This window comes from Genypterus blacodes, unplaced genomic scaffold (assembly GCF_046128005.1).
Source record: "Genypterus blacodes isolate CSIRO-AG114 ecotype Tasmania unplaced genomic scaffold, CSIRO-AGI_Gbla_v1 ptg000054l_1, whole genome shotgun sequence".
Classification (NCBI taxonomy): Eukaryota; Metazoa; Chordata; class Actinopteri; order Ophidiiformes; family Ophidiidae; genus Genypterus; species Genypterus blacodes.
In genome coordinates this window covers 2,584,753-2,598,742 of record NW_027466866.1, presented here as the reverse complement: position 1 = coordinate 2,598,742, position 13,990 = coordinate 2,584,753, and the positions used below count along the sequence as shown (strand labels likewise).

General features: G+C 46.7%; 1 protein-coding gene across 2 annotated transcripts in view; it reads right to left on the bottom strand.

Annotated features, from left to right (window-relative positions):
- Positions 1-1,549: 1,549 nt before the first annotated feature.
- Positions 1,550-13,990, bottom strand: part of camsap2a (calmodulin regulated spectrin-associated protein family, member 2a) — a 34,339-nt gene continuing 21,898 nt past the window's right edge. Inside the window, exons 7-17 of one of the 2 annotated variants that reach the window (XM_076151361.1) lie at positions 10,791-10,887; positions 10,581-10,677; positions 10,410-10,441; positions 10,211-10,280; positions 8,011-10,081; positions 7,127-7,263; positions 6,794-7,017; positions 6,284-6,380; positions 4,673-4,788; positions 3,950-4,068; positions 1,550-3,646 (exon numbers count right to left, since the gene is read on the bottom strand). In XM_076151361.1, the coding sequence (XP_076007476.1) occupies positions 3,341-3,646; positions 3,950-4,068; positions 4,673-4,788; positions 6,284-6,380; positions 6,794-7,017; positions 7,127-7,263; positions 8,011-10,081; positions 10,211-10,280; positions 10,410-10,441; positions 10,581-10,677; positions 10,791-10,887 (3,366 nt within the window). In that variant the 3' untranslated portion in view covers positions 1,550-3,340. The remainder of the gene's footprint in view (positions 3,647-3,949; positions 4,069-4,672; positions 4,789-6,283; positions 6,381-6,793; positions 7,018-7,126; positions 7,264-8,010; positions 10,082-10,210; positions 10,281-10,409; positions 10,442-10,580; positions 10,678-10,790; positions 10,888-13,990) is intronic. The other variant, XM_076151362.1, reaches the window with a different exon arrangement.

Below are 13,990 nucleotides of genomic sequence, written 5' to 3'. Positions count from 1 at the left end.
TAGATGATGATGTTATAGATATAAGGTTTCAACTTCTGCCACCATTCCGCCAAAGATGACTACAGTTGCAGGCTTGTGAAGCGTTAATCACTGCACTCAGCATGGAGGCTGCTGCAGAAATGGAGCAGCTCTCTATAATACATGAAGTGTGTCTGTGTGTGTGTGTGTGTGTGTAGGTGCAAAGCGAGGTAGAGGAGCAGAAGGTGGCACCGCCCTTCTCCCTTCTCCTCCCTGCTAACACACACATACACACACACACGTGCTATAGCGGTGCTGCGGCACACAACCTGGCCGTCTCACAGCACTTTGCGCAGTCAGATACACCTTGTTTACTCGGCGTGGCACCAACACACACACACACACACAGACACACACACACACACACACACAGAGGTGACGGTGCAGACGATGGGTGGCATGCAGCGCGACAGAGGCCGTCCATCATCCCCCCACATATAGCAGGATATGGTACACACACACACGCACACACACTCCGTCTCCTCACCTGTCAGTGTGCGCCGCATTAACGCGTCTCTCCACCGCGCACCGTCTGCGGCGTTCAGGTGCAGCTGCGTGAGGAAGAGGAAGGTGCGTCTGGGTGATCCGTCTTCGCCTCGGGTGTTGCTCGGTAAAGTCGCCTCTGCCGTGTGTCGCGTACACAGCCCGCGGTTGCCATGCGGACACAGCCGTAAAACGCCAGTCAGCTGTGGTAACGACTCCCCGGTCTCTCTCTCTATCGACTCGTTCACACAAACACACTCAATACACACACACAGCTGGGCCGGGAGCAACTTTAAAGAACGACCCGTCCATACATTCGCTCACTGCATCAGCTGATCGAGTGCAGAGAAGGGGACTTTAAAATGACGTCCTGGTTTAAAAAAATAAACAAATATATGCATCCACCCTCTACTCACCTACGATGTTACAGGAGGTTCGTTCGCTGGTTCTCAGACTGTGTGGTGGCCCCGCATAAGAGGCTGGAACGCGGCAGGAGAGTATCTGCTACTGCCTTTACATGAGCTTTAGAACTTATTCAACCGATTAAACCGCAATTAATGTACTTACTCAGACCGAGATGCTGATTTCATCACCAATTGAATGATTAAATATTATTGTTATTATTCTGCACTCACCTCATACTGTAATTACACAGCAGGTCTTGAACAAATACTAAACATACTGATTAACAAGAGGAACTAATACTGTTTTTGTTTACCATTGCAGGATTACTCAAAAGGTTAGGAAATGTGATTTTAATGATTCTCCGAAAAATTTGTTTTTTTTTTCTTTCAAAAATATCTTAATGAGGGATTTTTCAATTTCTTCTATATGCAGCCCTACTCATCTTTCCATCATTGGTCCAGCTTGGAGGACATGAATGGAGCGTCTCATTGGTATTAAGTTTAATAAGAGGCCTCCTGGTTTCCTATTATACAATCAATTACAACAAATCAAATATATAACTCTCTTCTACACGTTTCTTTCCAGACTAATGTATCATTTCCCTCTGTTGCTATGGACACCACCACATATTTGCTCAGGCCATGCGTGATTTTATTCAATGCAAAAACAAAGAGAGAGAGAGAGAGAAAGAGAGACAGAGAGAGAGACAACAGCACAGCATTAGACAAAAAAAACAAAGTCATCATAGTGAATAAGTATGAGCTCACATAAACACGCTGTACAATATCTTTACAGTTTAAATAAACATTTTACAAAGCCGTAAACAGGCAAAAAAAAGCAGGCGGACAGAGCTGCTGTGGTCAAACCAAACCAATAAATAACAGCCCAACACTTCTGTCGTATTACATTACATCTTTAAGAACATGTACATGATCTCTTTTGGTCAAACTATCCCCCTATTTGAAAACAAAGCACCACATTAGCAGGCGTGTGTGTGTATGTGTGTGTATGTGTGTGTTGAAAGTTGATTTGGTGGCAAAAGGAACCTGATACTGACATTAAACAAACCTCGATGCATTTCTCTACCCGTAATGTGTTATTGTGTCTAAGCAATTGTCCAAACAGTATATAAATATAGAAAGCGTTATCTATCTAGGACATGTGGCATCTTTATCAGCTCTACACAGGTTCGTGTTACAACGTAAACACAAAATGCATGTAAACTAATAAGGGAAAAAACATTTTATAACCAGAACTAACATTTTCTATGAATGAAAAATAGAAATCTAAACTTTTGACGCACTAACTTTATATATATATACTGAATGGTGTTCAAGGAGTGCCGATTTTGTTCACACGTGCAAACTCAAGAGTGAATCATAACACAATTTAATATTATCCATTGATTTTGAAGCATGGTGACGTAAACAAACGTCCTATTCCTCATATCAGTGGGCGTGTGTGTGAATGTACATTAATCTAATACAGCTACAAACCAAACCCCTAATAATACTGAGCTCTTCCATTTCTTCACACACACACACCGTTTGGGCATCGTTACTGTTTTCACTTTCAGGCAGTTATACTTAATCAACATTAGGCGTCAAAAGGGAATGTAAGGTAAAGATTTAAGAGAGTTAGACAGCATATAAGTGGAGTAGAAGTGGGTCGGGGTCGTCTCTGCAGGTGTCCTGAGTCACGGCTTGAGAACCCCCGGTGATCTAAGAGCGACGTGCTGCATTATTTACAATCACGTTCCTCGGAAAAAAGCTGAAACCGCTTGGCTTTGTCGAGCTAAGCACACGTGGAAGTGTGTGACGAACGCTAGCTGTATGTAAAATCACTTTTTGGCCCTTTTGTAGTGTTACGTACCTTAACTGTACAAACTAGTTCAAGCACAGAGATGAAGAAAGAAAAAAAAAGTTTTCTTCTAAAACAGCCTCTGCGTGTGTGACGCTTTACAATCGACTGAAACCAAAACGCACGTAAGGCCGCACATCGACAGGTGAACGTGATCAAAACTCAATCTGTACAAGATGACATTCAGTGCTTCAGGTTACCAAAACAAAAACATCCCAGCATTCATTCTGTCTCTTTTCTGACACTTGGCACATGGGAAATAAAAATCTCTAATATCTTACACACTCGCACGTGTTTCACAAAATAACTCAAACCTGACACTCGTGATTTCGCTCTCGCATCATTCTTCCACATTGGTGTACATTCCAGTTGTTCGTAAAATCTTTAAGGACCCGAGTCTTTGTGTAGTTTTTCAATACGGGAAAGAAATTGAAGAAGAGGAACAAACTGAAATTTCAAACCAAACATTAAAAAGACAAATATGCATTCATCTAACTGGCGTTGCAGGTGTTTGAATCTTCATGGATATGTACAATGAAGTGCAAATTGAAATGGAGAGGAGAAGGGGGCGGGGTTACGACTGGGCAGGCACTACTTTTTTGGGCGTGGCCGGCTTCTTGGTTTGCCATAGGTGGCTGTGGATGGTCACCGCGTCCACGCTGGCCGACATGGTCTTGGCGGGTATCTGGCTGAACTGCTTCTTGTCCGAGTTGTACTTGAAGAGGCCGTCGATCATCTTCCGCGTGACGCTCTTGGGGCCGATCCCCGTCAGCTTGTTCATCTCCTCCGTCTCGGGGAAGTAAGTGTACAGGGAGCGGAACTGGCAGCCGGCGTCTCGGAACAGGACCAAGAAATTGTTGGCCTGCGACTTCTCCATTTGCTGTCGAGGGGCGAATGCAGAAATACACATTAGAATTAAAATTGAAGTTTCTTTTACGTGTTTTAACAGCAATCTTTCTGTTCCGTTGCATGTAAGATGGGTATTCTGTGTGACAATATACATGTTCAGATAGAAGCAACATTCAAATTGTGATTCATCACGATTCTCGTACGATGAGTCATTCCCGTCTGTAGCAACCTTTATCTGTAAGGTTCTCTTGCTGGTATACGAACAATAAAGTTTACCGTGAGCTCCTGTGATGCCACTACATGCTCCACTGAATCTGAAGCCCCGTGCTCTTACCTCCAGGATCTTGTTCTTTTGCCCTTCGTTGACCTTGCCCGCGAGGCAGCAGTGTGCCAAAGCGTTCTGAATGATGTGCTTGTTCGATTTGGCACTGGGCTCCTTGTACAGCTTCGGTCCTGCAACGAGAACACAATGATACACTGTTGTCATAGCAACCAAGTGCCAGATTTCACGCCGTCTGTTTCGCAAATACATTCTGGGCGTTTCATATTTGTAGATTTGTACAGAAATAACCGGCGAAGGCAATATTCACCTATGCACCTATTTGATTTCCTCCCCAAATTTTGGATATAAACAAGAAGGAAAAAGTTATTCAGTATCACAATGAGCTCAGCTGGAGGTAAAACGACCCAACAGGCTGGAATCGAACTCGATTGACCATGATTGATATTAAATCACTTAATCAGAGAATAGGATCAATTGGCAAGATGCTGGAGATGGTGTTTTATCATAGTATAAGTTTGTATAAAAGGATAAAGATACAGATAAAAGCTTTTAGTGAGGTCAATACAAATTCCACCTACAGTACTTTAATGGACTTGCAGATACTAAACACTGCTTCTTTGGCGATCGTAATTCATTTGGAGGTTAAACTGGGCGATCTAACCTCGGGCCTTTCCTCATAACTTAACCGCCAATGACATGACATCGTTGTGGGAGTTGATTTGATCATTTGTGTCCAGAGACTGGGGAACACAGAATGTCGCAAAGTTGACGTACCGGTGTATTCTGTGTTGGACGTCACCGAGGAGGTTGTGGACGCGTTCTCCCAGTCCTTCTCTCCGTTCCTGCTGCTGGAGCGGCTGGGGGACAGGAAGCCGTCAGCAGAATCTGGCCTGGGACATGACAACACACACACACACACACAGATGTAGGACATGCACAATGTTACATAACTTTCTTCACTTCACTTCTCCACACTCCACACATACTATCATACTCACCAACTAAATAAAGCAATGCAACTTTTCAATGGTTAGTAGCCTGACAAATCACACGGATTCCTGACAAACAAATACTCTAAACATGTCCCAGTATTTGTCTGGTGTCACTTTCCCTCCCTGTCTACATGGTCATCATGTAGTCTGAGCCTTTGCCGGGGAGGGAAGTGTAGCAAAGGTTGCAAGCACAGGCAGCAGCGGCAGTGAGGTCGCGTCTGGTGTAAGTTAAGAGGCGTAGCAGGTATCGCAATCAAAACAAGCAATCAGCCATCAGTCGAGGACATTGGCAAAGTTACAACGGCCACTCCTAAGGAACAAGACAACATTTGCTCTAACGCAGTTACATGGTAATTAAAATGTTCGTCAAAGTAATATGGGCGGGGCAGAGCAACAGACTTGGTGCTGCCATTCTTGTCAAGTCTTTCATCTGCAATTATGGATAATTACATCATCTGTAATTTTTGGAACGACTGTAAACCAGCGTGACTTAAACATGTTCTTGCCTTCGTGGAAACGTAATATGTAAATGTTAAATCGCTGGATGTTTAATGGCGAGTGCGTTCAAAGGGATTAGGCAGAGTGATCGTGCGTCTCTGAACCCTGGGGTGTGAAGGAGAGCCGAGGAGTGAGAGCAGGTGGAGGGGAGGTTAGGTAGCAGGGATGCTGATCAGCCATGAAGACATGAGGAGCTTTACAAAAGGGGAACAAAAGGGTGCAGGTGCAATCCCTACAAGAAACTCAGCAGGTGTGGGGTTAGGGGGCGGGGTTTGGGTTTCAGTGTAGGATTGCACTGGGGACAACATGAAAACTGACCTTCTCCTTCTCAGTTTAGGGCTCAGAAAGCAGAGGAGACTGCCAGAGGCTAAGCTAGCAGATCTGACACGGCGGCAAACAGCAGGGAAGAGAGGAGCAGAGGAAGGAAGGAAGAAAGGAAGGAAGGAAGGAAGGAAGGGTGGAAGAGCACAGAAGAGATGTTAGAGGCTCCGGTAACCGTGGAGACTCTGAGCCAGCTTAAATCACACCGGTGCTGGCAGTGCTGCTGTCGTTGTCCAGAGATGGAACAAACAACCGCTGACTCCCAATGTGCCAGAGATAATATTGCGAAATATAATTGTTTCTGTCACTGTGTTCAAGTGAAGACAACACAACAAATGAGCCAGGATCAAGTGTTAGAGTGTTAAAGTCCCTACAACGCAGAAAACTCTGATCAGCACCACAGATTTACAAACTTACAGGATTTCTGAGGACATAAAACTGTTCCATGATTGAATGAATGAATCTGAGTAACGCATCCAAAAGAATCATCATGGAAGCGTCGATAAAAGGGTTAAACTGAGAACCAAACCTGTGTGTTAGCACCGCAGATCAACAATCAAAAGTGTCTTCTCACCTTGGCAATCTTTTTTCAGAGTGGATGCTGTCGCTGTCTCCCAGGTTGAGGGATGCCAGGGACAGGCTGGAGACTGAAAAGACACGTTGGCGTGAACCTGGATGTGAGACAGCCAGATGTGGCACAGCACGGCACAGTTACACCACCGATGACATCACATGAGCAGGAAAGGTGTAGGAATCAATATGTTTCTGACCAAACTTCAAGGGTGAGTTAAACGCATTTTTTGCACTCTTATTTGAGTTTTCAGGGGCAAAAAAAGTAGATTATAGGGTCAGTTTTGCTTTTTCCCTCAGGTTATGTCCTACACTTCAATCACACACAGTCAAAAACACACAGATGCATACTCATACATACACACACTGCTGCTGCATCGCTCCTTCCACACGTCAACATGTTGGATTTTTAACTCTAACTTACTAGATGTTACATAAAGCTTTAGTATTCTGTTGAAAGCACACTGACTGGACAAATGGAAGGGCTGTGAGTCTAGCTCGTCTCCGTGGTTACCTGTGGCCGATCGAACAGGGGTTTTGGGCGAGTCCACGCTGTCTCGGTGGATGGACTTGGGTCGGCTTCGCCTCTGCTTGGCCCCGCCGGCGGGTCGGGGTTTGATGACGGTGTCCATGTCCTCCATCAGTTTGAGCTGCTTCCTCCTCAGATACTCCTGCTTGATGAACTCCCTCCTGGCCTTGTCCTCCTCCTTCCTGAGGCGCTCCTCCTCTGCTTTCACTCTGAACACACACATCAGATTTACGGAATTACGGACACTGAGAAAATGTTCGTCATCATTTATAGTCGCTTATGATGTCACTTTGTGCCCCTTGTGATGTAGCACCATACCGAGCTTCCTCCTTCTTCTGCTCCTGCTCAGACTCCAGCTGCATCTTCCTCTGCTGGTTGTCTTTCTCCCTCCTCATCCTTTTCTCTAGCAATGCTGCCCTCTTTTGGGCCATGTTGTCCTCTGCTTTCCCCTCCTCCTGAGTCACATAGGAAAGAAAAGTCAGATCCAAAATCTCATGAAGAACAGTAAGTCATTTTATTTATAGCTCTGATGCTTCCAGACATTTTTCAGGCCTTCAGACGTTCCCAAATATCGCATTACTCCTTTTTCCATCTAATGGAATGAATGACAATATATCATTTCTAAATTAAATGTGTAAAGTTCACTCTACTTTGTAAAACAATTGAATAAGAGTATAAAGGGTTAAAGAGGTTTGAATCGTTTCTCTTCAATGATCCAAACATTCATGAACCTTGACTCGTGCAAGGAGACAAGGAATTGTTTAACCAAGACTCCATCTTTGTCCTAACATGCTCGCTCGAGTGAACTCAGTCAGCACTCACACACACATGCTGAATCTAATTTAATGTCACGTGAGCGCCGCGCTCTCGTCCCTCAGTAACCGACCTTACAATCTAATTCAGTCTGTCTCTAACCGCGCATTTCCACAACTGCGCCTGAATTATTCACAACGGCCCCAGTTTCCTTTGACCTACATCCAAGCTCAGGCTGCTGCTAACATGCAACATGGCAAAGCAGTAAGTGGAGTAAAGACGCTGTTGTGCTGCGCTCGCTCCTTCTCTTAAACCGTTGAACCGTCATCTCATCTTAGCAACAGGAGTGTAAAAATTATACCTTATAACCTTGCTTTGTGCTTTTAAATGAACTCTGTTGCTCTTCTTCCTGCTGTGTTGTGACTGAGATGATCTGGATAAAACTTCACCTTAAAGAAGAAGCCGCGGCACTTTTTCTCTTCTCCGTCCTGGTCTTCGTCGGTCCCCTCCTGCTGCATCTCCAGACTGTCGTCCAGTGACACCGCGATCAAGCTGCTCTTGACTGGGCCTGAAGCTGTTGCCGGGGGAGACGTCATAGTGGGAGTCGCCGCGATGGTCTCTGTCACGGCCTGCGACAGAACCTCGGAGAACGAGGCGACTCTGGCAGGTTTGAAAGGTGCGGTTGACCTCTGACCTCCGGCTTTCTGGTCACCTTCTTCCTCGTGAGTGATTTTGGATCGGCTGTCAGCTTCCATTTCCTGGGCTGTGGCGTTTGAATCGACTTCTGTTTGATCCTTCTCAAGGGAAAAGAGTGAAGCGTCCTGTGCCTCCTTGGCTTTGGCCCCGTCTGCATTGTCACCTGCCGGGATCTCGCCCATGTAAACAAAGGAGCTAGTAAGGGTCTGGCAGGGAGAGAATCGCCGTAGTCTGGGGATGCTGTCCACAGACTGCGGGGCAGTCAGGACCCGGTTATACGGGGTCAGTTTGAGTTCATTGGGACGGGGGGTGCGGGGAGTGCGTGAGTGGAAAGAGGCGGATTTGCGTTTGATGCTCGTCGGCGAGCGGTGGGTGGAGCGAGGGGAGTCGGCGGGGGAAGAGGGACCTGAGGAGCGCGCGACAGCCCGGCCGTATTTCTGCGGTGAGGGGTTTGTGTGTGACGGGGGGATCACCCACGCCTGCTGATGCTGCTGCTCCCTCATGGCCATGATCACTTCCTGTTGCTGAGCCAGCCGCTGCATCTCGGTCTGAAGGAAGGCCAGCGAGTGGTTGAGTTTGTCGATGGAGTGCGTGTACTCGGCGAGGTCGACCTCCGTCAGGTGAGGAGAGGTCTGCATGCCCTCCTCTCCTCCGCCTGGAGATTTTGCCCAACAGGAGCTTGTGCTGCCTTGCTCCGCCCCGTCCGGAGTGTCTGCCTTGCTCCTCACGAACTTGAAGGTGGGACTTGTGCTCGTGACCTTACCTTCCTCCGCCGTCCGTCTCCCTTCCTCCTCCGCCGCGCTCGCAGCCCCGTCCCCCTTCCTCTTCACCACGGTGAGGAACGCCGAGTGGCCCATCTTTTGCCGATGCCTCGTAAACGCAGCTTCCACTTTCTTCTTCTGCGCTTCGATGGCTTTCCGTTTCTCCTCCAGACGCATCCTGAGCTCCACCATCTCTGTGGCCATGGCCTGGGCCGGGTCGTTGGGTGGAAGCTGCGGGGGTGCGAGCGGCGCCTGAGCAGTCGGGGTCGGTGTGGTTTGCTGATGCACGGGGCTGTGCTCGGGGGTGGGAGCCCAGGAGACAGACAGGGGGAGGCCAAGGTCGGAGCCCTCCGGTGTGGTCTTCAGAGAGCTGCTGCTGCCTCTGCCGGAGTCTGGGGCCGACGGATTGAACTTCCTCAACTTCTGCTCGGCAAAACTGGTCATCTTTATTCCTGAGGGTGATTTGCCCTGACTGCTCGGGCAAGGACTCGGTGTGTCCATATCCAGGTCCATGTTTACGGAACAGTCTTTCAGAGAGGAATCCTCATCCAGCATGTCTTCTGTGTGGATGTGGATTCCAGTATCTACCTCTGTGGTGTCTGTGGGGCTCAGAGGCCCTTTGGAATCTGACTCAGACACCGACTCCAACCCGCTCACACCTCTGGGTATATGGCTCTGGCTGTGCAGGAAGAAACCGTTGTTGGTCCCCTCGACTGGAGGCCTACTAGGGCTGTGGATGATCTGGAGGGCCTCCTCCATGGACGGAGTTCTCTCTATAACGTTCCCATGTCCATTGGGAAAGTCGTGTTCATCAGGGGGCATGCCAGGCTCCACAGCAGCTAAGCTATCCGGGCAGCCCTCTTCATCGATGCCGGCGCTCTGACCGTTCACCGGCTGAAAGGACAGGTTGCGCTTCATTCCTCGGGGCAAGTGATGGACCTTGAAGCCAGAACCGTCGTCGGTGCTGATGGACCTGACCATACCTCGGGCGGGGAAGGACGGGACTGGAGCAGAGTCGTCCTTGTCAAAGGGTATGTCAAAGGACACACCATAAGGCCCGGATCTGAGGGAACAAACAAGAAGCATAACTAGTCATTTACCCTACAGATACATATTTGTACTGATAATACATTTTACTTTGGCAGAGGAGCATTTATTCACACACTAACCAAACACACACAGTATTACTAACCGTTTCTCTTTGGGCCAGGTGCCAAGGTTGCCATCCACAAAGGACATTGAGGTTGATCTCTTCATCTCTGCTGCATGATGCAAGTAAATCAAAGAAGGATCAAAACATCACATCCATTTTGGAACTAATTCTGATCATTTAGTGGCTGAAATGACCATCAAACTACAGACCACATCCTAAAACTAAATAAATAAATCACCTGAGTTCCGAGGTACGGGTCGAAGGGGCAAGCTAGAAAACGAGAGAAACAGAAAGTAAGAAAGATAATGTTATGTTATAGATCACCATTATAAGACTAATATACTGCTGGTGTCCAACTTTATGCAAATGATGGTCCAGTAACAGATGGGAGTGAAACGCTTTGGCATACCTGGGTCTCTCAGGACTCGGGGGTCGTTCCATGAAGCTTCTCTTGGTTGCCTTGGAGATGGGGATTTCTGGCATGTTCTTAAACAAGGACAACGGCTCTGAAGTGAAACAACACAGAAGTCTGGTTGATCACTGCCCTCTTAAAACATACAGCACGTCCGGTACGTGTCCCATTACTGAAACCACAAGAGTTCACATGTCTATGCCTTACCTGGGCCTTCGCTATCCAGGGTCCTTGGCTTTACAAAAGACGGCTTCACCACCTCAAACCACCAGAAAAGCTCTGCCATGAACACCAGGTAGTTATTCTGTGGAGACGATGAAATAAACACATCTTCAAAACAGAACAATATCGCCGGGTGTCCATTTTCCATTCGCAGTCAATCAGGTTTTGAGTTGTGTGAGATAAAAGCAAGAGACAGACACACCCGGGACACATTCACTACTGCATGTCCACAGAGACAGTTTGACTTTATAAGCCTGGCTGAGTCTAAATGTCAACTCACTGATACTTCAACTCTACAAAACTGACACCGTTTGTCGCTTTGATCACAGGCGCAGTGCACCAATCTCTCCACTAGATGTCTCTGTTAAACCCACAGAAAACACAAGAGCTGAACAGCATCTTTGTATCTTACAGCATTTGAGTTAATATTTCATAGATTTCACTACATTTCAGAGCACCTTCAGTCAGTAACTATGGTGTATATGGTGTTTAAAACGTGTGTAAAACAAGGATGAATCAAAGTGTAGATTTTCTTGACAGAGGACAAAAGATTTGACAAATGGTGAACAAATGACTTAAACGATTAAATTACCACCTTTGCCTTTTGTGTGGCATTCTTCTACTAACATGATGTCAACAGCACTTTACATGATGTCACATTAGACATTAACCTACTGTCATATATAAAAGGAAGAGGTCAACTTTTGATCTGTCCCTTTGTCACCAGCAGGTAATCAGTCAAGCTGCTTGTAGATAAATAGATCAGGGAAGAGATGATGAAGGGATTTGTTTTAGTCTTCATCTGAACCTGGTCATTATACAGCAGCAGGTCAGCCGGCACAAGGACTTTCCTCTTACAAAGTCATTTCAGCCATTGTTGATTTTTTTTTGGGCTGAGAACAAGGGAAAAATGTTGAGAGGGAGGGTAGGAAAATATAATTTGTCCTCAAAGAAGAAATCCGTCTTCTGGAGCCACGTTAGAGTGGAAAGGGACCTAAGATATAATGTGTAGCCTTCAATATTCATCACCAATGAATTCAACCATCATAGTTGACAGAGTTTCTTTTGTTGCACCTTTTACACACAGCGTCAGCAATTTTCCATCCCATTCAGTCCCATATTCAGCCCTGAATGATGTTGTTTTTTGCTTAAAATTGCACAGAATTCCTAACAAATGGGGGTGAAATGATTCTATTGGGCTCAACTTGAAAGGAAGAAATATTTCTAAACAGGCTGCAGCACTGTAACGTGACACAATCAACTGTACAATGCCGGCACTCTTTCAAATGCACACGTGCACCCACACCCACACCCAAACACACACCCACACCCACACTTCTATATGCAAAGGCAGCACAGCGTGGCAGGAACGACCTTGAGGAAACACGCCCCCCTTTACTGCATTTAGTCCATAGACTCCAGACAAAGACAATGCTGCATGGCTCAGCTACTGATTCACCTCTTCAGCAACATTTGACTGAACCACCCCCCACCAACACACTCATACTCACACACACCCTCACACCATGTGCACACACCTCACTCCCTATCTCACAGCGCGACAAGAGAGCTTAGACACCATAAATAAGAATAACACAGGTTTCTCGTTAGTGCTGCAACTGCATTTTAAGTGTTCCAGACTAATTTTAGCTGTTACCTTATAAGCCAGTGTGCAGGGCAGCAAAAGCACAGAAAGGTGTCTCAACTACACCTTTCAGATCTTTAATGTGAGTAACAGTGGCAGGCAAGGTCCCCACATTAATTAACCAAATAAAGCAGGAAATTAAAGACCTCTAATTATCGCCCAGACATGCAGACAGAACTCTTGCAAAGGAAAACGGTTCAATAGTTTTGCCGATTACTTTTAACCCCCCTGTCACTATGGGATACAAGCATACAAGCACAGGACGGGACTAGTTACCTTTAGGTGTGATGAGCATGTGGAGCATTCCTCTCTTTTAGGATGGACAGACGACGAGAGAGTGTGTGTGCTGGTGTATTTGTGTGCATGTCAGTGAGAGAGAGAGAGACGGAGAGGGAGGGCGAAAGAGAGAGAGAGCGAGGGAGAGAGAGGGAGTGAGGTTGGTGGCAGGAGCCCAACCTCTCGTCTGTTTCCCCATCTGTCCAACTCACTACTACTGCTATACCAGGTGTGAGGACTCTCACTTGATACCACCAGTCTGGAGTCACACATACACACACAGACACACACACACAGACACACACACACACAAACACACACACACACACACACACAGACACAGACACAGACACAGACACGCACACAGCTGATCTCCACACTCACTGGTGTGTGGTGATCTGACGAGCTGCCAAGTCTGCAGCTTTTCCAGATCGGGGTGTTTTCAGAGATTTGCGAGGGTGGGAACGGGGAGATGATGGGTGATTACATGAACAAAGATGGAGGCGGATGACAGCTGATGAAGGGGGTTCGGAGAGCTAATCCACCCTGCCCACATCACCACAGCTCCTATGTACTACACACACACACACACACACACACACAAATTGAGTTACCGTTGAATCTACTGGAAAGGTGAAAGTCTGACAGACGCACAAAAAAAGCTCCCACAAGATCCAAACACACTGCATAATAAGTGTCCCAACTCAGCAAAATGCAAGGCCTGGACAAGCACGCACACACGCACACACGCACACACACACACACACACAGGGCAGGGATGTCATTGATCACGGGGCCAGAGGGCTGATTAAGGGATGTACATGCAGCAGCTTCACTCCTATGTGGAAAAACCATTCACTTGATTTATTGCCGAGTTTATCAATTTGCCCTCATAGACCACACACACACACACACACACACACACACACACAAACACACTGGAGGAAGCAACAATGTAATTTAAGAGCTCTGGTGAAACATATTGCTTAAAGTACATTTCTACACGGAAACGAGACGAATCGATACCTGAACCTCCCGTGACCCCTGGACTCCTTCAAATGCTGCATGTGTGCGTTTGTGATCAGGACGCTGAAGTTACGTCTACGGCAACAAACGTAAACAGAGTGAACTCAAGCTTCATCGTCAGCTACATACGTGTTATTTTTTAATTAGTGTTTTATCAGCCCACTTATATGCGAACACCATTTCCTCTGTCCTCCATTGGTGATATCTGTGAGTGACAAGCAGAGAGTTACGCAGCAGA